Here is a 26,928-nt window from a genome sequence, read left to right as displayed (position 1 = left end):
ATGGAATGGCCAACAATTTTCAGACGATGACATGAGGCTCGGTTTTGTTTGCTCATGATAACCCATAGTAAAGCTCCCTGTTTCCCCGCAGTGCAGACCAGATAATAATATTGTTTAGTTTGTTCCCAATAGAAAATATGAAACTTTGGTGCAAGAAATCTTTTGAAGAGTTTTAGTGAGCTTAATGTAATTCTTTTAATAAACTGGCTCCCTTCCCGACTGGAGGAGCTCTGAAGATATTCCCATTTATTGGTAGGTTTCCCAAAACTCCTAACTATGCCCAAAGATTCATTTCTTTCACTTGTTATAGTCATATTTACTTTAAGTTCAGCATAACTATAAATATATAGTTTCTTATGTCAGAAGAGTACTTTAGAATACTTTAACTTTAAGAGTACTTTAGAATACTTTAACAAATATAGGAATCCAGAAAAATAATAAAAGGAAAAGCTCTATGCGAATAAAGGAAAAAGAGGAAACAGATTTTTATATAATTTGAGAGAAACTGTATGATTGGATGAATAGTAAAAACAAGATGAAATAAGACATGTTGTACAGAGGTAAATACAAAAAAAAGATATGTAAATGAGGGAAATAATAATAGAAATAGAGATAAATAATTTTAAATGAATGAAGGGTAAATAGTACCCTCTTATTGTTTTTTCTGATTTATTATTATCATTGTTGTTGTTCAGCATAACTATAAATATATAGTTTCTTGTGTCAGAAGAGTACTTTAGAATACTTTAACTTTAAGAGTACTTTAGAATACTTTAACAAATATAGGAATCCAGAAAAATAATAAAAGGAAAAGCTCTATGCGAATAAAGGAAAAAGAGGAAACAGATTTTTATATAATTTGAGAGAAACTGTATGATTGGATGAATAGTAAAAACAAGATGAAATAAGACATGTTGTACAGAGGTAAATACAAAAAATAAAAAAAAAAGATATGTAAATGAGGGAAATAATAATAGAAATAGAGATAAATAATTTTAAATGAATGAAGGGTAAATAGTACCCTCTTATTGTTTTTTCTGATTTATTATTATCATTGTTGTTGTTATTATTATTGTTGCTGCTGCTGCTACTACTACTACCTTTAGTTAGATATTGAGAACAATTGTGACATGAAACATAATGATACATTAGACTGCTTAATAAAAATGACTAATATGTTTCAAAGGTGTTCAGTTACGAAGTACGATAGAGTGGTTATGTTTTTTCTTTTTTGAATGTAGGCTTGTAAGATGTTGCATATATGTATGTATATTGGGTTTTTTTGGTATTTTCCTTAGTTTGTTATTTTTTCGTGCCTCTTTATATGTTATATGCAATATCTCTTTTTAAAAGTACTTAATAAAAACTACTTTTTTAAAAAAAGAATTTTTTTAGTGAGCTCTAGGTAATTTTTTTTAAGTTGTGCAATGTTACTCCTCACAAAACACATGAAATCAATGATTTCTTCCAAAATATTCTATTTTGTGAGAAAAAATGGTAGAAAATAAATGTGGTAGCTTAAAAATACACTTCCAACAATTTCAACAACTAAGCATATATTTTATTGCAAATCACTTACCGGTATATTATTTTCATTGGCATAAAAAAAAAATAGTTGAACCATTAACCAATTATTATCTTAACAAAACAAAATAATTATCTCCTATAGGAATCACCATGTTTCCTTATGTAGGCCAAAACACAAAAGGCTGCCCAGAAGAAAATGATGTTCAAAAACAGTCAACGTAACCGCATGGATATAAAGAAACACTTGAACCACAGAAATTTTAGTACAAGGACAATAATGGCTCTGTCATATTCATTGCTTCGGGTTTCTCCCCTCTTCTCTCTTCTGCCAGAGTAATGGTTCAAAACTGGGTGGAATTCAGAAGACAAATTTGTGCTCACAGAGCTCTTCAAATAGAAAATAAAAGATTTTCTCATTATGTGCATTCTCAGATCTAAACTTAGGATCACTCTTTAGATGAAATATTGAATTATGTGTACTTTCTGATCAGTAGGATGGAAGGGAAAACATTTTCACAATAAAAAAGTGATGAATATGTTTTTTGTGGTGTTTTTGGTACACAAAATATTTATTCTGAAATGCCATGCAAATGATGCTTTACTTGTTCCACATGAGTGGTACCAGCCTGGTGACTTCATTGTTGGTGGAATGACATCTCACATGGGTTACCACTTGATTAAAATTAAATTTAATGAAAACCCTTCTATAAAACTTTATAACATACCAACGTAAGTTTTTTTTTCTCTAAGGTTACCTAGATTGTGCACAAATGCAAGGTTTACAATATAATCAATTTTTTTTCTCTAAGGTTACCTAGATTGTGCACAAATGCAAGGTTTACAATATAATCAATTCTTTCTTTCAAATGTCTCATGTTATGAAAGCAGAAATAAACCTCTTTACATTATTTTAGAGTCTTTCACATAAAATGAACAAGATTCCAGATCAAGCAGTGTCTATTTGAACATCTACTGAAGCAAAGATAACTTTTAGAAAGATTTGACATTATCTCTCCTCACAAAACATACATGGAGTGGCACAATTTTTACAGAGGCAAAATTGGGAGCACCTTAACAAAGTGCATCACTGTTTTGTCTGGTGGCAGCAGTGCCTCAGATAGAAAGTCCGTTCAGAGAGTGTTAAAGAAAGCTGTGAAGCTGGCTTCTTGTTATTCAGGATATTGTTTATAAGCACTATATGCTTAGTAGTCAAACATTTTTTCACCATGTACATGTATACATCTGAACTAGATTGTATTGTTTTTCTGTGTCATATAATATATGTAGGTATGTACATAAATTTGTATTTATTATTTATTTATTTTGTAATGTTTATATAGTGTATATTAGAGATTGTGACCGTTTAAGGGCAGTATGTAACAAAATTTCATTTTAATGTATGCCAATTTCATTGTAATGTAGTGTACATTCTGGAGGGAGAGGGAATGGGAGGCATTGTATTATGGTGGTTCTCCTCTTACTTCCCCCGGTGAGGTTCCAGCAGTATGCTGATGGCACTCAGCTGGTACATCTCCACCCCATGTCAATTCAGTGAAGCAGTGGAAAAGATGTGCCGGTGCCTGGAGACTGTGAGGGTCTGGATGGGAGTTAACAGATTCAAGCTTAACTCTGACAAGACTGAGTGGCTGTGAGTATTGCCCCCCAAGGACTGTTCCATCTGTCCAGCCTTGACTTGGGAGGATCTTAACCCCCTCAGAATGGATCCACAATCTGGGGGTCTTCCTAGATCCATAGCTGAGATTAGAACAACATATCTCGACTTTGGCTAAGGGGACCTTTGCCCAGGTCTGCCTGTTCCACTAGTTGAAGCCCTATTTGGACCAGGAATTTTCTCACAGTCACTCACACCTTTATCACCTTGCAGTTCAACTATTGCAATGCATTCTACATGGGGCTACTGTTAAAGAGTGTTTGGAGACTACGATTAATAATTGTGGGTTTGCCTCACTGCACCCATATAGCACCAATGCTCCATGAGTTACCCTGGCTGCCGATCAGTCTCCAGACAAAATTTAAGCTGTTAGTTATTACCTATAAAGCCCTACATTGCTTAGGGACATATTATTTACAGGACCGTCTCCTGCCTCACAGGGTTGACCTTCTCCAGGTCCCATTTGATTGATGGGACCACCAGGGAAGGCCTTCACTGGAGCCAAATACCTCCGGAGATTCGCACCATCCCCACTCTCCTGGCCTTCTGGAAAGTCTTAAAAACCTGGCTCTTCCAGGAGGCCTTGGGCATTGAGTAATAGCATCTAGCTCCGGCCTAGAAGTAGGAATGTTTTTATTAATAAGTTTTATACTGTTTTAAAATTAAATTAAATTAAAATTAAATTAAATTAAAGTTAATTAAATTAGATACATTCAAAGTTACAAAGTTATTCTAAATTCTTTAAAAAATATGGGATTCCCGCAGAATCCATTATTTTCTAAAAACATAGAAAATAAATACAGTACTTTGAAAACAGTCTCTACTTGTAATTATTGCAGTACATATTTGTTGGAGGTCATGGAAAGTCTGTATAAAATAAGTTTGAAATTTGTAAAATTTACCAATAAAGGAGAATATTTTAGTCCAGAATAAAAATAAGGGGCCCTTAGGGTTCTCTGTAATGTGTTGTTTCTTGCAGGCATTTCATTATCCAAACTAGATAACATCCTCAGTTTCTGGCAGTGATGATGTCATCTATTTTGGGTAGTGAAATATTTGCAAGAAAGAAAGCAAGATCAGAGAGCACCAAGGATCTTCTGTAGAAATTATTGTACATTACAAAAGTGATTATATTTTTACTACTGTCAAAAAACTTTGTTATTCACACAGAAATGATGACAATTGTCAACTTAATTTGTCAATTTTGGCATTTAAAATATTTGCAGTGTAATCATCAAATTTCATCAACACATCCTTTCCTTGGTTTATGCTGTGAAAGAGATCAATGAGGATCTCCAGATCTTATCTAACATCACTCTTGGATTTCACATCTATGACAGTTATCTTCATGCAAGGATGACCTATCGCACCACTCTGGATATGCTTTTCAAATCCCAGGAATTTGTCCCTAACTACAAGTGTGATACTGAGAAGAATCTCATGGCTATCATTGGGGGACTGGATTTTGTCACATCATCTCATATTGCTGAAATTTCAGGATTCTTCAAAATTCCACAAGTAAGTTGTAAAAGGGCCAAAGGGGAAAAGCATTATATTATGTTCTGGATGTTCTTTTCTATTAATTAAGAACCATTAAAGTTAAAGCTTAGGTTTGTATTTAGATGTTCTCCCTGACTTAAGGTTAGTTAGCATAATTTTGAAAGTAAAATGTGAAATACAGAAAGTGAATATCCACAGAAATTTCATACCTGACAAAAGATGTGAATGTAATATTCATTATTTCTATCAGAATAATTGATTAATTATATGTGTTTGAAATAATTCCAATAAATTCCTTTCCATATCTATACTTAAAAGAATTTCATGAAGATAATTCATTCCTTGTATATATTTTTATATAAAAACTAGACAATCAGATTTTATTAAACAACTCAAGGGAATACTACTCCACTTTCTTTTAGCTGACATTTGGCTCATTACCCCAAGAGAATTTTGAGGCCAATAAACTCTCTTCACTTTATTACATGGTTCCCAAAGAGGGCCATCAGTACATTGGGATTATCCAACTGCTTCATCATTTTAGGTGGACATGGATTGGGATATTTGCTGTTGATAATGACAATGGAGAAAATTTCTTACAGAAAATGGAGCCCTTACTTTCAGATAATGGAATCTGCTCATCATTCATAGAAAGGCTTTCACAATTAATTCACGTGGAAGACTTTCCAGAAGTATATCAACAAATCACTAGAATTACCATGAATTGGATAAATGGCCGAGCCAATACTTTTTTGGTCTATGGAGAATCATTGACAATTATGTGGCTGAGATTTGTCACATTTATGATAGATCCTGAAAGCAAGGAAACTGCATTATTTAGAAGGGTGTGGATCATGACTGCACAGATTGATTTCATATTATCTGGATTTCAAGTCAGTTGGGATCTCCATATGTTCCATGGGGCTATTTCCTTTACTGTTCATTCAAGAGAAGTTGCAGGATTCAAAGAATTTCTTCAGACTATAAACCCTCTTTCAGTACCCAAAGATGGGTTTCTGCAGGATGTTTGGGAACAAGCATTTGATTGTTCACTTCTAAAGCTAGAATTACAAGAAATATATAGTAAGCAGTGCACCAGGCAGATGAAGCTGGAGGATCTTCCTGGACCTATTTTTGAAATGGAAATGACTGGTCAAAGCTACAGCATCTACAATGCTGTTTATGCTGTGGCTCATGCTCTGCAGGATCTACATACACTGCATTTCAATAGGAAAAAAATTATGAGGTGTAAAAGTCTTGACCTTGCACATCTCCAGACTTGGAAGGTATTCCCTTTGATTTAAAATTATATTGTGATCCCGTTGTGGAAAGTCTTACTGTTTTCTGCATGTGGAATGAAGCATGAGAAAAAAAATCTAGAAAGAAGAGTTGTGGCTACCATCAAAGTAGCACAGAACTCCTGAATTCTCTGGAGAAAAGTGCTGAATTCAAGCCATGTTTCAGAGTTTCTATTTATTTATTTATTTATTTATTTATTTATCATCTATCTATCTGCCTATCTGTCTGTCTGTATGTCTATTTATTTATTTATTTATTTATTTATTTATTTATGTCGCTTTTGCTAAAGGTAGGCAAAAAAAAGAGCAAAAGCGACATCTGTTCTTCCACCAGTCCCTTGTAAACAGGCTCAGGCAGCAGGGTGCTGGAAGAGGAGGTTGTGGAGGCAAGGGGCTTGTACGTGCTCCCCCCGTGGCACAGGGACCCGCTGATGTCAAGGCCACCCGGGGAAGCAGCGTGAAGCGACAGAGCTGGAGGAGCCGGGTGGGGCTTAGAGCCCATTGGGTGCCGGCCATAGTTCCCTCTAAGCTGAGCAGTGAGAAATCGCTCACTTAAAAATCATCATCAACTCAGAGTTTTCCAAACCTGCCCAGAAGCTGAGAGGGAAAGAGTGAGAGGGAAGGAGAGAGAGAGGAAGAGAGGAAGAGAGAGAAACAGATAGAAAAAAAGAGAGGAAGGAAAAGAGAAAGAAAAAGAATGGGAGTAAGGAAGAGAGAAAGAAAATCAAAATCTAGTTTGAAACTAGATCAACTATTTAAGTGGCATTTTGATATTGATAGAGTTGCCCTATTATGAGCTCACTGTTATAGACACACAGTACAGTATTTTATTTTGAAATTCTCTGAGGCAAAACAGGGTGGGTTTTTTATTTGTTTGTTTGTTTGTTTGTTTATTTATTTATTTATTCTGTGCCGCCCAGTCCTGAAGGGACTGCCGCTCAGACACTATACTTTTCCGCCCACCTCCCCCAAAAAATTAGAGGGAACACTGGTGCCGGCTCCATCGTGCTGGAATGGAAAACTCTGGGCTGAGCTTGGTTTTTGCCTGTGCCCCAGCATGCTGCGTGCGTTAGAGGGAACATTGTCTAGGACTGAATGAATATATTTGCTTTTAACTTTGCCTTTTAATTTCTATATTTCAAGTTTACGAAATTTTACTCTGTGGTAATTTTATTCTTATCCTTTTATTCGTATTACTGGAAATTATTTTTCTTTTGGATTTATGAGGATTATATTACATGAAGATCAAAAAGAAGTAAAAGTAGGAAATGAGAAGATAAACAATGGGAAACATTGGACAAAAAGTGCAGAAAGTGGAAGAAAAAACTGACATAGCTGAAAAAAAGTGGAAGGGATGGACCAAAGACTGAATACGTATGGAAGGAACCAGGAACAGACATAGTGGCTTTAGAGATGGATAAGGCTGACTTCTACTTAAGATTTTGAAAAGTGGAAGGAGAAAAAAGAGAAAACTTGGCGGAAATAGTCGCAGAGATATAATCAGAGGAGGAGGAGACTAAAGAAAAGATACTACATGAAATTGATGACATTTATACAGTTCATACAAGATATGCAATGAGACAGCTAAAGAGATAAAAGAACAAAGAGAGAAAAGAGTGACTAGAGCAACTAAAACCATAAATAATTGGATACTTACCAAAAAGGCAGATAAGAGACAATAGGCAAACAATATTAAATACTCTGTAATATTACGAAGCTCATCCAGAGACAAATGGGAGAATTGTTTTTAAACACAGAAGGCCTTTGGCAATGTGAATTGGAAATTTATGATAAGCAGCTATAAATGATGGGTTTTGGGGAAAAGTTTGAAAATGCGGTAAAAACTATATATACAGATCAATCACTTAAACTTGTAGTCAATGGTGAAATGACACACAAAGTGAATATTAGCAAAGGTACCATATAAGGATGTCCACTGTCTCCACTATTGTTTATTCTAACATTAGCGATTCTAAATAGAAAGATAAGACAGGATGAGGGAATAAAAGAAATGAAACTTAGAAAAGAAGAATTTAAATTACAAGCAGTTTCTGGATGATCTGGTTTTTATTATGGAAGATTTATTTATTTATGCATTCATTCATTCATTCATTTATTAGACTTTTATGCTGCCCTTCTCAACTGACTCAGGGTGGTGACCCAGTAGAAACAGGCCCAAGATTAATGAGACACATAGAGCAATATGGAGAAGTTATGGGGCTGAAAATCAATACGAGCAAAATAAGATGAATAGTAAAAAAAAATGTGATAGAAAAACACAGGAGTAAAATAGTGGAGCAGCTACACATACAAATAGTCAAGACAGTTAAATCTCTGGATATCCAATTATCAGCCATATGTTCAACAATAAAAAGATAATCAATATAAATTGAGAAATCAAATTGAGATTGACTTAGAGAAGAGGAAAAACCTAGAATTAGCAATAATGGGAAGAAAAGCTTTAATTGAAATGAATATTTTGCCAAGAATTTTATTTTTATTCCAGACAATACTGATAAAACTGGAGAAAAAATACTTTGAATGATTGAATAAAATCATATGGAAATATATATGGCAAAGGAAGAAAGCAAGAATAATATGTTAATATGTTGCAGGATACAAGACTTAGAAGGGGCTCGCTCGGTCTACGAACTGGGAGATTTATTATCAAGTTGCAGTGCTAAAATTGTTGAAGTAATGGATTTTTATTAATAAATGTAATGTTTTAATTTTGAGAAATCAAAACTGTATGAGATACTGATAGGAACAGGTGAAAAAAAATAGAACTACTTGCTACAGATAAAAATGGAAGAAGCGGTGAAAGAAATAATGATAGCTTGGGCAAGAAACTTTGGTTGTATAATTGAATGGAATGAGAAAAATGGCAACAGCTAAGGGGAAGGTATTACAAATTAACAAAGGCAATAGCAAATAAAGAAAAATTATTTAAAATATTTTATAGAAGACAATTGTCACCTGAGAAAATAGCAACAATGTTTAAAATTAAGTCACTACAATGTTGGAAGTGCCATTAAATTCCAGAATCTTATTATCATATGTGGTGGACATGCACAGAACCACGACATTACTGGACTAAAATACAAATGTGGTTAGAAAAAAATGTTAAAATGTAAGATAGAATTATGACCAGTAATATTCTTATTGAGTATGTTACCAGAAAAATAAAATAAAGAAGATACTTATCTGACACTTGAAATGGAAGAGGGGAGGAAACAAGAAACATAAAAAAGTTATACTAGACAAATATACATTAAAAATGGAATATATTAATGAGTGAAAAATGTGAAGAGATAGAAGAAAAAAAGAGACACTAAATAAGTGATTAATCAAGATTTCTGGAAGACCATCCCGAGATTTATTACAATAAAAGAACAATAGAAGAGAAGAGAAAGAGGAGGATGAGGATGAGGAGGAAAGAAGAAAGGGAGGGGAGAGGAGAGGAGGGTAACAGCTTGTAGTGTAATAGTTTTGAAGTTTTGGATGCTCCAACATTGGATATTTTTAGGAAGATAAGGGAAGCCACCTATCTTAAATAGCCTAGAGCAGTGATGGTGAACCTATGGCACAGGTGCCACAGGTGGCACATGGAGCCATATCTGCTGGCACGTGAGCTATAGCCCTAGGTTAGCTTCAAGGTGAACATGTGTGCCGGCCAGCTGATTTTTGGTTTGCACTAGGAGGGCATTTTTCGCGTCCAAAGTGCCTGGGAGGAGCGTTTTTACACTTCCCCAGCTCCAGGTACGTCTTTGGAGCCCAGGGAAGGCAAAACACAAGCCTACTGGGCTAATCATAAGTTGGGAAACAGGCCATTTTTGGTCTCCAGAGGGCCTCAAGGACGTGGGGGAAGCTGTTTTTGCCCTCCCCAAGCATTGAATTATGGATGTGGCACTCACACATGTGCAATACTGCGCACGCACGCTCTTTTGGCACCCGAGGGAAAAAAGGTTCACCATCACTGGCCTAGGGTCTCCTCCTTGAGCATAGTGTTGGTTGAGAAGACCAACAGGTCTTCTGACTCTGATATACTATTCTGTCTGAAATAGATACAGAAAAAAAGTTTATGTTGTTATTCTGATCATTGCGAAGCTACTATATGAATTATGGTTTATATGTTACTACACATTTTTTAGTATCAGACCTTATACAATAAGAGTTAATTGAAATGATAATTTAGATTACACTTCAAAAAAAATCAGCTCTTCAAGAACTTTCTATGTGACTTGTGAATCTTTCACAGGGAACAAAATGAACTTTCTCTCTGTATGAAAATGATACTTCTTAGATAGAAACATAGAAACATAGAAGTCTGACGGCAGAAAAAGACCTCATGGTCCATCTAGTCTGCCCTTATACTATTTTCTGTATTTTATCTTAGGATGGATATATGTTTATCCCAGGCATGTTTAAATTCAGTTACTGTGGATTTATCTACCACGTCTGCTGGAAGTTTGTTCCAAGGATCTACTACTCTTTCAGTAAAATAATATTTTCTCATGTTGCTTTTGATCTTTCCCCCAACTAACTTCAGATTGTGTCCCCTTGTTCTTGTGTTCACTTTCCTATTAAAAACACTTCCCTCCTGAACCTTATTTAACCCTTTAATATATTTAAATGTTTCGATCATGTCCCCCCTTTTCCATAATATGAATCATGAATTATGTTTGCAATAATAACTTCTTGCATCTTTCTATGGAGGAATGCGTGATTCACAAATTCTAAAATTTGGCCAAAGGTCATTAGTCAGATCACAAAATGTCAAAGAGTTTTCTATCAATGAGATAAGATTATAGATGTGTTCTAGGTGGAGATAGTTGTAAATGTAAACCATAATTTAAAGAATTACAAAATTCCAAAGTCGTTTTTTCATTATCTTTCGGTTAATTCCTACTTTTTCTTATATAAATATCAAATTAAACATATACTATAGAAATTATCATGCAATATTAAATTTCTAAGATTATTAATCTTATAAATATTCTAAGAATGGGAAGAATGAGTGAATGAAACTTGGAAATGATTTTCTCTTCTTTATTATATTGTTTTTAAACCCCTCTCTCTTTTATTCCTTTTCAAGTAGCTCCATCCATTTCTTCGAGGCATTTCTTTTAACAATTCAGCCAAGGAAAGAATGTTTCTGAATGAGAAAGGGGAAACAACAGGTGGATTCGACATCACCAACTTGATCGCTTTTCCAAACAGATCCTTTCAGAGAGCTAGAGTTGGAGAAATGGATCTACAAGCTCCAAAAGGAAATGAATTATTTGTTGATGAAGATCTAATTTTCTGGCACCCAGCTTTTAACCAGGTATCAAATTATTGATTTCACCGTAATCCTTTATGATCCCATGTTGAACATAGTCTCTTTAGAAATCTAATTTCTATTATTTAAAAATTAAACAATAAACTTCTTTCAAATGTTGTGGTTGGTCAATGATTCCTCAAATTGACAAATATGATATTACAATATTCTAAGAATGGGAAGAATGAGTGAATAAAATTTGGAAATAAAATTTCTCTTCTCTATTATATTGTTTTTAAACCCCTCCCTCTTTTATTCCTATAAAATAGGAATAAAATAGGATTGCATATTTGGTGGCTATTTCCACTTGAAATCAGGAAGATTTCTAGGGCATGGTTCTATGAGATTGTAACCATGTGTAATTATTTATTCACTCTGCTCTTCAGACAGGAGCTTTTCTCCTTTTAGTTGTTGATGAAGTTGTTAAATTCAGGCCTGGCTACAGCACTGAAACTGCTTTGGTTGCATTAATGGATGATCTCTGCTGGGCCCGGGATGGGGTCAATCCACTGTCCTGGTGCTTCTTGACCTCTCAGCAGCTTTTGATACCATCAACCATAGTATCCTTCTGCACTGGCTGGAGGGGTTGGGGATCCGAGGCACCATTTTGTGGTGGTTTGCCTCCTTCCTCTCTGGCTGGTCACATTAGGTGTTGGCAGGTGGCCAGAGGTTGATTCCTAGGTCCCTCCCTTGTGGAGTTTCTCAGGGGTCGGCCCTTTCACTGTTGCTGTTTAATATCTACATAAAACCACTGGGTGAGATCATCCAACAGCATAGGGTGAGTTACCATCAGTATGCTGATGATACCCAGCTATGCATCTCTATTCCATGTCAACTCAGTGAAGCAGTGGAGGTAATGTGCCAGTGTCTGGAGGCTATCAGGATCTGGATGAGCATTAATAAGCTCATACTCAACCTCGACAAGATGGAGTGGATGTGGGTTTTGCCTCACTGGGACACTTCTATCTGTCTGTCCATCACTCTGAGGGAAAGTCTCTATGCCCCTTAGAGAGGGTCCATAACATGGGCAACCTCCTCGATTCACAGCTGAGCTTAGAAGACCATCTCTTGGCTGTGGCAAGGGGAGTATTCGCATGGGTATGCCCTGCGTGCCAGTTGAAGCTTTATTTGGACAGGGAGTCAGTTCACTCACAGTCACCCATGCCTTCAAGGTTCAATTACTGCAATGTTCTCTACATGGGGCTGCCTTTGAAGAGTGTTTGGAGACTGCAAATTGTGCATAATGCAGCCACACAAGCTATTGGGGGCTCCCAAGATCTGCTTACATCTCAACATCACTCTATGAGCTGCACTGGTTGCCAATTGGTCTCCAGGCCCAATTCAAAGTGCTAGTTATGACCTATAAAACCCTACATGCAGTGAAGGGCTACCAAAAGTTTTACTACTATAGTGAGCATGACTTATGCAGGATGCCCTGCATTTTTTTTTCAACATCTTTCAGTGCAAATTAGGGACTCTGGGGTGGAGCTCCATTTTCACTATCCCACTGCATCCCCCCCCCCGTCTGGGCAGTATCCCACCACTGCCTACACGGCTTAGGACCAGATTACCTAAAGGACCGTTTTTTGCCTCATGCACCCCAGCAAGCTGTTAGGTCCCACAGAATCAGACTTCTTCAAGTGCTGTCAGCCAGACAATATCATCTGGAGGGGCCTAGGGGAAGAGTCTACTCTGCGGCTGCTCTGTGGCTCTGGAATGAACTTCCCCCAGAGATACATGCCACCTCCTCTATCCTTGTCTTTTGTAAAGCTCTAAAGACCTACCTCTGCCAGCAGGCATACAGGCCATGAGAGATGAGATTGTCTCTAGCCAATGTTGTGAATGATTGAATTGAATCAATGGGAATGACTGCATATGGTGGGTTTTTTTACAATTTTATTTTTTAAACAATAATTAAATTTCTTCATAGATATTGTTTTCATTATGTTGTATGCCACCCTGAGTCACTTTGAGAAGGGTGGCATAGAGGTCTAATTAAAATAATGATAATAATACAATTACTGTATCTTTTTGGGAAGTGAATAATCATGTTACCCAATTAAGGAGAAAACTCAGAAACTTTTTTTTAAAACTCTCCTTTTCAAAACGTTTTCATATTTATCATCAGGTTCTTCCATTTTCTCAATGTAATGAACCTTGTTTTCCTGGATCCTGGAAAAAAGGGATTGAGGGAAATCAGTTCTGCTGCTATGACTGTGTTCCATGTCCTGAAGGGAAGATTTCAAATCAAAATGGTAGGGCAAAAATTCTACCACATGCCATTAGCCTTAAGCAAACCTTATCAAACTATACAGTTTCAGAAAAATATCTGATTTTCAATAATTTGGAATGCCTAGATGACAAATTCCTTGATTTTTATTCCAGATATGGATAACTGTTTTCAATGTTCAGAAGATCATTATCCAAATAAAGAAAAGAAAGGCTGTATCCTGAAACCCATAGTGTTTCTAACATTTGAAGAATCATTAGGAATTGGTTTAACCTCAGCAGCTCTTGGTTTATTCTTTCTCACATCTTTGGTACTTGGAACTTTTTTTAAGCACAGGGATACTCCTATTGTCAAAGCCAATAACAGGTCCTTAACCTACACACTCCTTGTCTCTCTTCTGCTCTGTTCTCTCTCCTCTTTGTTCTTTATCAGCCAGCCTGGCCAAATAATGTGCCTTCTCCGACAACCAATTTTTGGCATCACTTTCTCAGTGGCTATTTCTAGTGTACTGGCCAAAACTATCACTGTGGTTGTGGCTTTCATGGCCACTAAACCAGGATCACAGATGAGGAGATGGGTGGGAAAAAGATTGGCATTTTTTATTGTTATTTCTTGCTCTCTCTTCCAGGTATGTATCTGTATTTTTTGGTTGTCGACATTTCCTCCATTCCCTGAGTTGGACATGCGTTCAGAGTTCCAAAAAATGATTTTACAATGCAATGAGGGGTCAGCTTTCTTCTTCTACTGTGTATTGGGCTACATGGGTGTCTTGGCCATTGCCAGCTTTATTGTGGCTTTTCTTGCCCGTAAATTGCCCAACAGCTTTAATGAAGCCAAGTTCATCACCTTCAGCATGTTGGCCTTCTGCAGTGTGTGGATCTCTTTCTTTCCAGCCTATCTGAGCACAAAAGGAAAAGCCATGGTAGCTGTGGAAGTCTTCTCCATCTTGTCCTCCAGTGCTGGATTACTGGGATGCATATTCCTGCCAAAGTGCTACATCATTGTTTTCCGGCCTGACCTCAACCACAGGGAGCAACTCACAAAGAGAAATTAGTATATAATTAGTACATAATGTAATATTTCTGGCTCAGAGAAATTGCTGGGAAAAAAGGAAATAGAAAGAATGCAGCCTGTAAGAACCATATATATGGTTGTGGGAACATTTTTTTTGTTGGGGGGGGGGGTCAAGGAAAGATTTGTGTAAAAATATTTCTGAAAAAAAGAAAGACAAATGCTGTGTAAGGAAGTATGGTTCTGCTAGTCCTTGACCCTGATTATTATTTTATTAATTATTAGGACTCAGTCAAATTCTGTTTTCTTAGATGAGTTGCTTCTTCTCCTGTCTCTATTCCTAGGATATTTGCTATTTTCCCTGTAGCTATTCTCCAGTAAAGTGGTTAGGCATCTGCCTTGGTCGCCATCTTCACCTTTGTGGTCTTTAAAAATGTCATTAATGGGTAGAATAGCAATAATTAAAATGAATATATTGCTAAGCCTATTCTTTTTGGTTCAAACAATTCCATTTAGAGACCTCTCTTCCTCTTTTTTTTGAAAAATTAAATATGACATTAAGGAAATTCATTTGGCAAGGGAGAAAAGCAAGCATTAAAATTAAACTTTTTCCGGAAGCAAGATTGAAAGGTGGTTTTGGTATACCTAATTGGGAAATATACTGTCAAGCAGCAGCATTAACATGGTTGAAAAATGGAATCTTCTGAGAAATGTAAGATTATTGATTCTGGAATGTCACAATTTGCAGATAGGTTGGCGTGCTTTTTTATGATATGTAAAAAACCAAATACATTCATATTTTCAGAAGAATTGTTTAAGAAATACTTTGTTAAAAGTGTGTGTAAAAGTAAAAAAATACATGGAAACACTAGTGTGGCTTTCAACAATGGAAGCACTTGTACATCCAAATATTATTAACTTAAAACAAGATGGATTTATGATGGGAAATTCAGAATTAGATGAAATATTGACAGGGAGTGATAAAATAATGATTAAAATTATATTATTAAATTGGAGAAAGTACAGCAAAGGAAGGAGGAAAATAAGAGAGGTGTAAAAAGAAGAAAGAAAGAAAGAAAGAAAGAGGAAGAGGTGGAAAGAAGAAAAGAGGGGAGATGAGAGTTAGGAGAGAGGGCAGAAATGGAAATAGTGAAGAGAAGGAGAGAGGGAAGGGGAAGCAGGTTTAAAAGGAGAAAGAGGAAGGGATGGGAATATAAGGCAGCTGGGTTAAACTCTGAGTTAGTCTCTTCCGGTTTGGACCGGGACTGCAGCAGAGGCTCCGGGACAGGGCTCTGTCCCCGAGGTTCCTTCACCCCTCCAAAGGTCGCTATATGCGACGGTCCGATCGTAGAACAGGGGTTTCCCCGATCCTGAGGAGCTATTGCCGAAGCTCCGGAGGGAAGGGATCACCCTGCAGCTTTGGAAGATGGGACAACCAATCCTCGTTCTTTCGAGGAACTGACCATTGCAGTCCGACCTTACAAGTGGGAAGTGAAGGAAATCAGAAGAAGACAGAAATTTTGAATACAATTCAGAAAAGCAGAAAAGGAAGACAACCAGAAAAGAAGAATGTAAGGTACAAGTTTTTTTATGACAATTTTGAAAACAACTAGAAAGACAATCTCTTTAAAATAAAAGGTGAAACAGAAAGCTGTAGAGGGAAAAATCATATCCTTGGGCCAAAGTAAACTCACAGCCAGAACTAATTTTCTTTGTTGAACAAAATACTTAATTTTATAAAAGTTGAATTTAAAATTTACTACGATTGGGATTTGATACAAAACCCTCATCTCTGAAGAGGATTCTAGGGGATGAGAGCCAATTAAGAATAAAACTTTAAAGAATTTTAAAAATTGTTACGAGGAGAAAACTCAACTGACGGTAAATTCCGAGCTCTACTTTCTTAAACTATCGGCGGAAGGATTACTTCCTGTGTCTTTTTGAGTTTCTTTTTCATAAAATAAAACAAAAGAAAAAGAAAAATTGTGGATGAAATTGACGAATGAAATAAAGAAGTGATCTATAGATTGACCATTTTTGTTAATATTGGATATTGGGATACCTTCAGCAAAGTACAGAACATTTTTTCTCTCTTTTCTATTGTCTGGAAGGAACCATTAAAACAACATATTTCTCATGAGGATCTAAAGGATTTAAATTCGAAATTGGATTATAATTGACTTTTAAATCATTGGACCACAATGATTGCATAATTGGAATATAAAGAATTTGTAATAGAAGACAATTTGAAATTTGATTTTGCACTATTGGTTTTGAAATCCCTTTGGAATATAATTACATCTTGATTTCACGATTTGCTTTGGAACCACCATTGGATTATAACTAATTTGGATTTAATTGCTGTAATTTGGATCATATTTGAACAGAGATTAGATGGACTTCAGAAGAGAACTTTAAATCTAAAATCTTCAAACAACAAAAAGACTTTCCCAGTTGGTTTGAAAAATATAAGTATAACATTGGTTTCTTTTTTTCTTGTTTTTTCTTTTCCTTCCTTCTCCTCCTTTTATATATTGATCTGTTTTCTCTGAAATAATTCTCTGAGTTATTTTCTTATTTTTCTTGAGATATTACTAGATAAAATTAATTGAAGCAATGAATTGTTAATTTCAAATTCCTCTTTCCCCTGGTGTGGTGTCCTTTAACCATTAAACTTTAGGAAATGAAATTCATTTATTTGTGAGAAATTTTTTTAAACCTTTTATTATAGTATTAAGTTGTATATTAATTCATTAGGAGATAAACTCATATAAGTTATTTTAATTATAACTTAACTAAGCTTTTTTTGTTTAAATAGTATTGATTTAAAGTTTCTTTCTCTCCCACCCTCTTCTCTCCTTTTTTTTGATGTCATTCTTTTTCTTTTTCTCCCCTAGTAACTTTATATATTTACTATTATAATCTATATAGCTATAATTAAGGTTATATTATTTTCAAGAGATATAATTGCTTTTTTTCTGTAAGAGTGAAATATAAAAATAACTTTCCTTCATAAATATTGATATATAATTAAATAAGAAGCTTCCTTTTTATTTTAAATTAGACTATAATTGGTTTGGAGTGTTAAAGAGTTAAAGTAATATAATTGATTTTTTTTCTTAAGAAGGTAATATATATATACATTTTTTCTTATAGAAATATTGATATATAATTAGTTTTTTATCTTAAATTAAAATTTTAACTAGATTTAAAGTTGTAATTCTTAATTGATTTGGAGTTTCTTTGGATTATTAAAACTGTAATAGAAAATTAGGGAAATTTGGAAGAAGTGTAAGGACTTTTACTTCCTTATTTTATATAATAACACATTAACTATATTAAAAACAATATTAGATATTATAAAAGAGTGAGAAAAGCAGAACTACTATAAACAAGTATTACTTCGAGACACAAATAGGATGTCGAGTACATCCATCTTCACAAAGACAATAAAAAAACAAACCTCAACTTTTTCAACATCTCCACAAGTGTCACCTTTGCCCTCACCTATACACCAAAGCACAGCTGCAAGTATATTAGCTAAAGAAAAAGAGAAAGAGAAAGCACAAGCACAGTCTACGCTCCAAACAATCCAGGAAACATTGAATTCAATGAAAGACTTTATGTTAAAATCTCAAAATGAAGCGAACCAACAACGTGAAGGATTAAAAGTGGAAATAGGGGAACTAAAAGCAGACACTGGAGAGATGAAAGAGAAGATGAAAGAAGTTAATGAGAAGGTTGCTGAAATACAATAGACTTTGAAAGAAAATGAACAAAGAATCAAGACGGTAGAAGGGAAATTAGAGAAAGTAGAACAAAGAATGGATGACTTTGAAGACAGATCTGATTTCCCAAATAAAGGATATGACGAATCAATTGCACACCTAGAATTACAATACGCATCTTACGGCCTAAGATTTCAGAATATAACAGAAGAAAAAGATGAAGACCTACAAGCAAAAATGGCATAAATAATTGGAGGAATCCTACAGGTGGATCCCTTGGAACTAATAAAAGAAATTGACAAAGTTTACAGAGTGCAAACAAGCTACGTACGAAGACACAACTTACCGAGAGAATTTCACATTAAATTTGTGAGGAAAAGTATAAGAGATGATATTCTGAAGTGGACAAGAAATGAAAAATGACAAGATAAAGGAAAAGAGATTACAATATTAAAACAAGTTCCAAGAAGAGTAAGAGAAAGCAGGAGGGATTACTACTTCTTAACTAAGATTTTAATCAAAGAAAATATAACCTTCCGCTGGCTCATACCAGAAGGACTCTCCCTCTATTGGCAATCACAAAGAGTAAAAATAGAAAATATTGAACATGCTAGAGAATTCTATGAAACAAGTGGAATACGCAAATTTGAACAACCAATAAAAGAAATATCCGCAGGAAAGAAGATGAGACAGGCGACACTAGCCAGGGAAAGGTGGAAGACCTAGGAGCAAGAAGAAAACAACCACAGCGTGAATCTAAAGATACCAAGAAATACTACAAATAATTATGTCACAAGATTTGAAAATATTTTCTGTGAATGTAAATGGACTAAATGAACCGAGAAAAAGAAATCAAATATTTTCTAAACTTAGAAAACAAAAAGCACAGATAGTGATACTACAAGAAGTCCATATTAAAAAGACCAATAGAAAACTATTGCTAAATTCCAAAATTGGAAATCTGTATGCTAGTTTGGCGAACCAAAAAAAAAAGGTATTGCAATGTATATTGAAAATTCAATAAACTGCAAACAATTATATGCTGACCAGGATGGCAGAATATTAATTGTACAGGTAAAAATAGACCTGAAACTTCTTGTCATTATCTCTATTTATGCTCCAAATGATAATCAAATGACATTTTATAAACAATTGCATCAAAAGATAAATGAATTAAATATTGAAAATATGATTATAGTTGGCAACTTTAACACAATTTCAAATAGATCACTATATCACTCTGGGGGAAAAAGATAAGAAAAAGGAAAACATCTTGCCAACTACTTTTCAGAAGATGAGATCTGAGCTACTATTAAATGATATCCAGAGGGAAAGACACCCTTTAACTAGACAATACACTTTTTATTCTAATCCCCATAAAATTTGGACAAGAATAGATATGGCTTGGGCCCCAAAAATAACCCTAGAACAAATCAAAAAAATTGAGATTGATACAAATACATGGGCTGATCACAACCCTTTAGTGATATATTTGAAAAATTATAAGAAACATTTAAATTGGCAGATGAATAGGAATATTATAAAGGATCAACAATACAAGGAATGGATAGAAAAAGAACTAGAAATTTTCTTCAAAATTAATAAAAATCCAGAAACGTCTTTTCAAAACTTATGGGATATTGCCAAGGCATATATTAGAGCAGTGTTTCCCAACCTTTTTGGAGCCGCGGCACATTTTTCATATTTTCAAAATCCTGGGGAACATTGAGGGGGGGGGGCTAAAAAAAGTTTGGACAAAAAAATCTCTCTTCCTCCCTTTCGCTCTATTTCTCTCTCCTTCCCTCTTTCTCTCTCTTCCTTCCTTTCTCTCTCCATCCCCCTTTCTTTCTCTCTTCCTCCCTTCCTCTCTTTCTCTCTCCCTCCTTCCCTCCCTCTATGTGTTTCTTTCTCCCTCCTTCCCCCCTCTTGCTCTCTCTCTCTTGCTTTCTTTCTCTCTCCCTGTCTCTATTGCTATCTCTCTCTCTCTCTTTCTCTCTCTCTGTCTGTCTCTCTTGCTCTCTCTCTTTCTTTCTCTCTGTCTCTCTTGCCATCTCTCTTTCTCTCTCTCTATTTCTCTCTTGCTATCTTTCTCTCTCTCTCTCTTGTATCTCTCTCTCTTGCTATCTCTCTCTCTTTTTTTCTCTCTCTTGCTATCTCTCTTTCTTTCTCTTTCTCTCTGTCTCTCTTGCTCTCTCTCTCTTTTTTCTCTCTCTCTTGCTATCTCTCTTTCTTTCTCTTTCTCTATGTCTCTCTTGCTATCTCTTTCTTTCTCTCTCTCTCTTGCTATCTTTCTTCTCTCTCTTGCTATCTCTCTTTCTCTCCCTCTCTCTCTTGCTATCTCTCATTCTTTCTCTCTCTCTTGCTATCTCTCTCTCTCTCTTGCTATCTCTCTTTCTCTCTCTCATTTGCTATCTCTCTTTCTCTCTCTTTCTCCATTTCTCTCTCATTCCTTTCTCTCCCTCTTTCCTTTCTATCTCTCTTTCTTTTTCTCCCTCCTTCATATCTTCTTTCTCTCCCCCCTTCCTCCCTCTTTCCTTTCTCCCCCTCCCTTTCTCTTCCTTTTTCTCTATCCTTTCTACCTCTTACTCTTTCTCTCCCTCCTTCATTCAATTTTCTCTCCCTCCCTTTCTCTCTCTTTCCTTTTTCTCCCTCCCTTGTTCTCCCCTGGGGTTGCCTGTGCCTGCCCTGCACCACCCAACATGGACGGACAGCCCCCAATCGTCGGTTCGTCGCCCCCCCACACGGAGAGAGATCAGGCTGGCGAGGGTGGTAGATCTGCGTCCCCAGCCGTGCGGAGGGAAATCGGGCTGGCGGGGCGGTGGATCCACGTCCCCAGCCACATGGAGGGAAATCGGGCAGGGTGGCCACAGCTCCCTGCACGCCCCTGGAAAAGGGTGTGTGTGGGGCATTTTGTGGTGCGCTGGCGCAGGCATGCACAGCCTACAGGGAATGGTGCTCGGGGCTGCTGCAGCCGGCAGCCTCCTGTTTCTGCTGCCATTGCCCTCCCGCTGGGCCCCAAAGGACAATTGTTGCCACCCCCACCAGGAAAGCTCCAGCTGGGCAGGGCGCTGCCGTTGCCTCCACCCTGGAGTTCTTGCTTGCCGCCGCCATTCCCCGGCGACTGCCCGGGGCCACTGCAGCTGGCAGCCTCCTGCTCCTGCTGCCAGTGCCCTCCCGCCGGACCCCAAAGGAGATTTGTTGCCGCCCCTGCCAGGGAAGCTCCAGCTGGGCACGAAGAATAAAGCTCAGCTTCCGGTATCAGAAGCTGAGCTTCGCGGCACACCTGATCATGTCTCGCAGCACACCAGTGTGCCACGGCACACCGGTTAAAAAACACTGTATTAGGGGATTAACAATCTCTTATACAGCTAAGAAAAACAAAGAAAAAAGGATACAATATGATCAATTAGTTAAAGAGCTAAACCAATTAGAAATAGTATTGCAACATAATTCGAAAGATAGGGAGACTAAAGGGAAAATGGAACTAGTTAAACATAAAATAAAGCTTATAGAGCAAAATCAAATAGCTGAAAAAATCAAAAGGGCCAAACAGCAATATTTCAAGCATGGTAATAAACCAGGAAGATGGCTTGCATATAAACTAAGAAAATATAGACAATCAAAAATAATTAAAGAACTAGTAGATAATAAAGGGATGATGAAATACAAGACTGATGAAAAAGCAAATATTGGACAAGAATTTTATAAAGAATTATACAAAAAAGAGGAAATAAAAGAAGATGAGACTTTTAAATATTTAGACTCTATAGATTTACCTCAATTAAAGGAAGAACAACAGATAAGGCTAGATAGTCTAATTACAATAGAGGAATTACAAACAACTATTAAAAAGCAAAAAAATAATAAAGCAACTGGACCTAATGCCATACCAGCAGAATGGTACAAAATGGAAAGTGATGTCATAATGAACAATATGTTAGAAATGTTTAACGAAAGTATAGTGGATGGTCAAATTCCCAAATCCTGGTCAGAGTCCTTAATAACACTAATACATAAATCTGGTTCCGATAAAGAAAAGATACAAAACTATACATCTATATCATTATTAAATGTGGATTATAAAATATTTGCTTCCATTTATGCAGAAAGGCTTAAAAAGATTTTAAATGAGAAGATACATCAAGACCAAAATGGTTTTTTTACCAGGCAGACAAATAAAAAATAACCTTAGAATGATTATTAATACACTAGAATATTATAAACAATACCCAGGAAAACAAATGCCATTAATGTTTTAGATGCAAAAAAAGCTTTTGATAATGTAGATTGGATATTTATTAAAATGCAATTAAATAAAATGAGATTCGGAACCAAATTTGTAAATGTAATTGATGCTATATATTTGAAACAAACGGCAAAAACTATATTAAATAATGAGCAATTGGACAAATTTGAAATTTTTAAAGGTGTGAGACAGGGATGTCCGATCTCACCCTTACTGTTTATTTTATCATTGAAAGTTTTGCTGATAAAAATAAGAGCAAATAGTAAAATACAGGGATTAACTATAGGGAAAGAAACATACAAAGTATAAGCTTTTGCAGATGATTTGACTTTTATAATTGAAAATCCTATAATAACAATACCTATTTTGATCAAAATGATAGAAGAATATGGAAAAGTCACAGGCTTAAAAATAAATAGAAATAAGACTCAACTTGTAGTTAAAAACATGACAGAATCACAAGAAAGACAAGAATGACAGAATCGCAAGAAAGACAAGAATGACAGAATCGCAAGAAAGAATCTGTCACAGATATGAAGATAGTGAAGAAAGTAAAATACTTAGGAATTTGGATTACATCTAAAACTATATCCTTAAAAATGATAATTATATAAAATTGCTTGAAGATTTGGAAATATGGAACAATTTGAAATTATCTTTTATGGGGAGAATTTCTACAATTAAGATGAATGTTTTACCTAAGATGCTGTTTTTATTCCAGGTTTTACCTATAAACCCAGGGGGGAAATTTTTTAAGAATTTAACAACAATAGTTGGAACTTTCTTTGGCAAGACAAGAAGGTGACAATAAAATAAAGTATATTAGAAGATATAAAAGAAAGAGGAGGTCTCTCATTACCCAACTGGAAACTATACTACAGCCTGCCGCCCTAACTTCGATCAAAAATTGGATAAAATTAGAAAATAGATGAATATTAAACTTGGAAGGTCATGACCTTATGCTTGGTTGGCATGCCTTTATTTCGTATGAAAAGGATAAAACACATTCCTATTTTAAAAAACATACAATAAGAAAGTATTTATTAGAAGTTTGGAAAGATATAAAGAAAGATTACTTCTTAACTATTCCTGATTGGATTTCCCCATTAGATGCAATTTGCCAACCCAATTTGATGCAGGGAAGGAGGATATTAAAATATAAAGAATTAATAGATGATCAAATGGAATTAAAAACAAGACATAAACTACAGGATAGACTGGTGGCAATATGCCCAGATACAATCTAGATTTCAAAAAGATAGTAAAATATATATATTTAAGAAGAGTAAAAACTTCTTAGGTAACTTATTAATTACAAATCAATTAATAGGGAAAGCATATAAATATATGATTGCACTTTGGTTGATATTTGAAGTTGCCAGGTGTTAGACCAATCTGAGACAAAGTCCAGGTCTTTTTGGAGAGTGAGTGTGTTGTCAGTGGTGTTGAAAAGTTTCACATAGTCAGCAAAAAGAACACAGTTGCTTTCGATATGGTCACAGAGGTCATTGATGTAGAGAATGAAGAAAGTAGGACCTTCCCTGGGGAACGCCACTTATGACAGGGACGGGGTGGAGATGGTGCTACCAATTTTGACAATTTGTTGCCTGTTTGACAGGAATGCAGTAATCCAGTTGTGGAGGAGTCCTGAGGTGCCATAGGATTTGAGTTTTAGGAGTAGTTTGTCATGGACCACTGAGTCGAAGGCTTTGCAAAAGTCTATATAAATTGCATCAATGGATTTTCCTTGGTCGAGGTGGGTAGTCCAAATGTTTTTGCAGTGAAATAGTTGTAGGTTGCAGGATAATTTCTTTCTGAATCCAAATTGTTTGTTTGAGAGTAGGTTATTAGATTCTAAGTAGAGGGTGATTGATCGATTTATAATTGATTCCATGATTTTACAAGGGACGCAACAGAGAGATATTGGTTTGTAGTTGTCCACTAGTGAAGGGTCTCCTTTTTTGAAAATGGGGATGACTACTGCTTTTGACCACAGCTTGGGGAGCGTGCTGGTCCTGAGGATTTTTGGAAGATAATGCTTAGGGGTTCAGCAAGAGCAGAAGAAAGTTTCCTTAGGAAGTATGCACAGAGACCATCTGGTCTGGCAGATAGGGAAGGTTTGAGGTCACGGATTGCTTTTTCTACATGGTCAACAGTGAAGACGATTTGGGTTAGGTTTTTTAGTGGGCTTGAGGTGCGATTTGTGAAGATGGGGAAAGAGCTATTGCTATTAACAAAAACAGAGCCAAAAAAAGAATTTAAGAGGTTGGCTTTGGATGGCTCATCATGGTATTCTTTGTTATTGGGTCCTACGAGTGGTGGAATAGGTCTGGAGTCATTGAATTTGTTGTTGACGATGTTATAGAAAGCTCGGTTAGACTTGGTGTGAAGGAGGCTTTCCTCTTGTTTGCTGTGATAGTTGAGGCATTCTGCTTTTATTCATTGGCATATGCTTTTGTAGCAGACTTTAAAGTTGGTAACTGGGCTTTTTTTGTTTCTATGCCAGAGGGATCTTTTTTTGGTTTGTAGTTCTATAAGCCTTTTGGAGTGAGAACATATTGTAGAGATCATCGGTGGTGATGCAGTTAGAGAACAAGGATTGCCAGTTAAGGATTGAGATATTGGCATCTATGAGATCATAGTTGGCTTTCCTAAAATTGTACTTAAGAGCCATGTTGTTCTGGTGCATGTTTAGATGATGTAGGTTGAGGTTGAAGTTGATCGTACTGTGGTCGCTGTTGGAGAAGGGTTCTTTTGTGTGCCATCCATATATAGCACTTTTGCTGTTGTAGAATATGAGGTCGAGACAGTTGTTGAGTCTGATGTGGTTTGATACTAATTGTTCCAGTCCTAGGCTGGTGACGGCGTTATAGATGGCGTTATGTATAGTTTCAGTGGAGCATTCGTTTAGTGACCAGTTAATGTGTGGTAGGTTGAGGTCACCAAGGAAGATAATGGGATGGGGGCAGGAGGTTGCCCAAGTTAGGAGGGAGGTTAATTTAGTTGCTTGGGTAATGTCGTAGTTTGGAGCTCTGTAGCACAGTAGGAAACAGAGTGTAATGTTGAGGGAAATGTCACAAACTAGGCTTTCAGGGAGAATAAGATCATGTGCAACCTGATTGTTTTTTAGATTGAGTGAGCTTTTGTAGAATATGGCTACACCACCCCCTCTGCGGGATTCACGGTCAGACCGGAAAACCAGGTAGTTACCTTGTGTGGTGAAGGAGTCAGGATAGGAAGGATTCAGCCATGTTTCACAAACAAAGATTAAGTCAAATAAGTTGGTGTCAAGTAGGATGAGGAATTCAGACAACTTGTTGATTATACTTCTTGCATTGATTAGTTTACATTTGAGATTGAGTTTGTGATCAGGGGTGAGATTGGATTGAGTTGAGTTGAAATTGGATTGAAATGAGGTAGTAAGAGGCACACTATCCTATTCGTTGCTTGAAGTGCTGGGGGGGTCCATTTGTAGATGAGGGATGGTGGGTGGAGATGTGTGGGATGGTTGAGGAGGGACAGTGGGTTTGGAGATGAAGGGAGGGTTATGAGTTTTGGTCCTGATGCAATCAGAGTGGTAGTCAATGTAGAGGTTAGTTTCACCTTGGTCACAACGTCTCCGTAGTTCGGCCCGTAGTTCCTGAAAGCGGATGCGTTGGAGTAGTGTTAGGTCTGGTCTGGATCTGAGTTTGTTGTATTTTGCATTATTTCTGGCAATGGAGTTCATGGTCTTAATGAACTGTAGTTTGGTAGTTTCATTTTTGCAGACTATTCTGCACAACCGGGGAGCCATTGATCCATCACTGTACTTTAGTACAGGGCCACTTCTAGAAACCTATCGTCAGGGGCAATTGATTGAGGATGATGGTTGTGGAGGATACTACAAATATTTGATAGATCGGTTTCCCCATTTTCCTCTAGGCCAAAAAGTATGGCGTTATGACATTTTTGTTCCCGTTCCATGGCATCTTGCACCAGGGTGGAGATGTCAGTAGTAGGGTTTGGAGATAGAGGTTTTGGAGGCCTGGACTGGGTGTTGAGAGGTGGTGGCGGGGTGGCACAAGGCACTTGTTTTGGAGTTTTAGCGTTTATCAGTTCTTGGATGTGCATGGGCTAACAACTCTACTAGAGAATGCTTATTTGTCTTATACAAAGTTTATGTAATGGAGATAAGAAGCAGTAGAGTGAGTGTCACAAGAAAACCCTATAGAACAAGGCTACAGTCTTGAGAAAGTTGGCTGAATAACTTCCAGGTCATGAAAAAAACATTCATTGAATCAGAAGAGAAAGGAATGTTCTTTTCACAAACACATGAAGTGTATGTTATGCTGAATTTTCTTGATGATACATATTACATGTTGGTATGAAATGAAATATAAAGTACTTTCTTGTCTAA

At 36.3% G+C, this 26,928-nt stretch overlaps 2 protein-coding genes across 2 annotated transcripts in view; one reads left to right on the top strand and one right to left on the bottom strand.

Annotated features, from left to right (window-relative positions):
- Positions 1–26,928, bottom strand: part of LOC139154299 (uncharacterized) — a 1,065,525-nt gene that overhangs the window by 613,843 nt on the left and 424,754 nt on the right. The window lies entirely within an intron of this gene.
- On the top strand, positions 2,108–14,601 carry LOC139153503 (vomeronasal type-2 receptor 26-like). Its single transcript, XM_070727510.1, has 6 exons — positions 2,108–2,256; positions 4,426–4,717; positions 5,122–5,985; positions 11,096–11,323; positions 13,446–13,572; positions 13,703–14,601. Exons 1-6 carry the CDS (start codon positions 2,177–2,179, stop codon positions 14,599–14,601), a joined length of 2,490 nt encoding a protein of 829 aa, XP_070583611.1. The 5' UTR covers positions 2,108–2,176.

This window comes from Erythrolamprus reginae, chromosome Z, assembly GCF_031021105.1.
Source record: "Erythrolamprus reginae isolate rEryReg1 chromosome Z, rEryReg1.hap1, whole genome shotgun sequence".
NCBI classification, from domain to species: Eukaryota; Metazoa; Chordata; class Lepidosauria; order Squamata; family Dipsadidae; genus Erythrolamprus; species Erythrolamprus reginae.
This window is presented reverse-complemented; position numbering and strand designations above follow the sequence as displayed.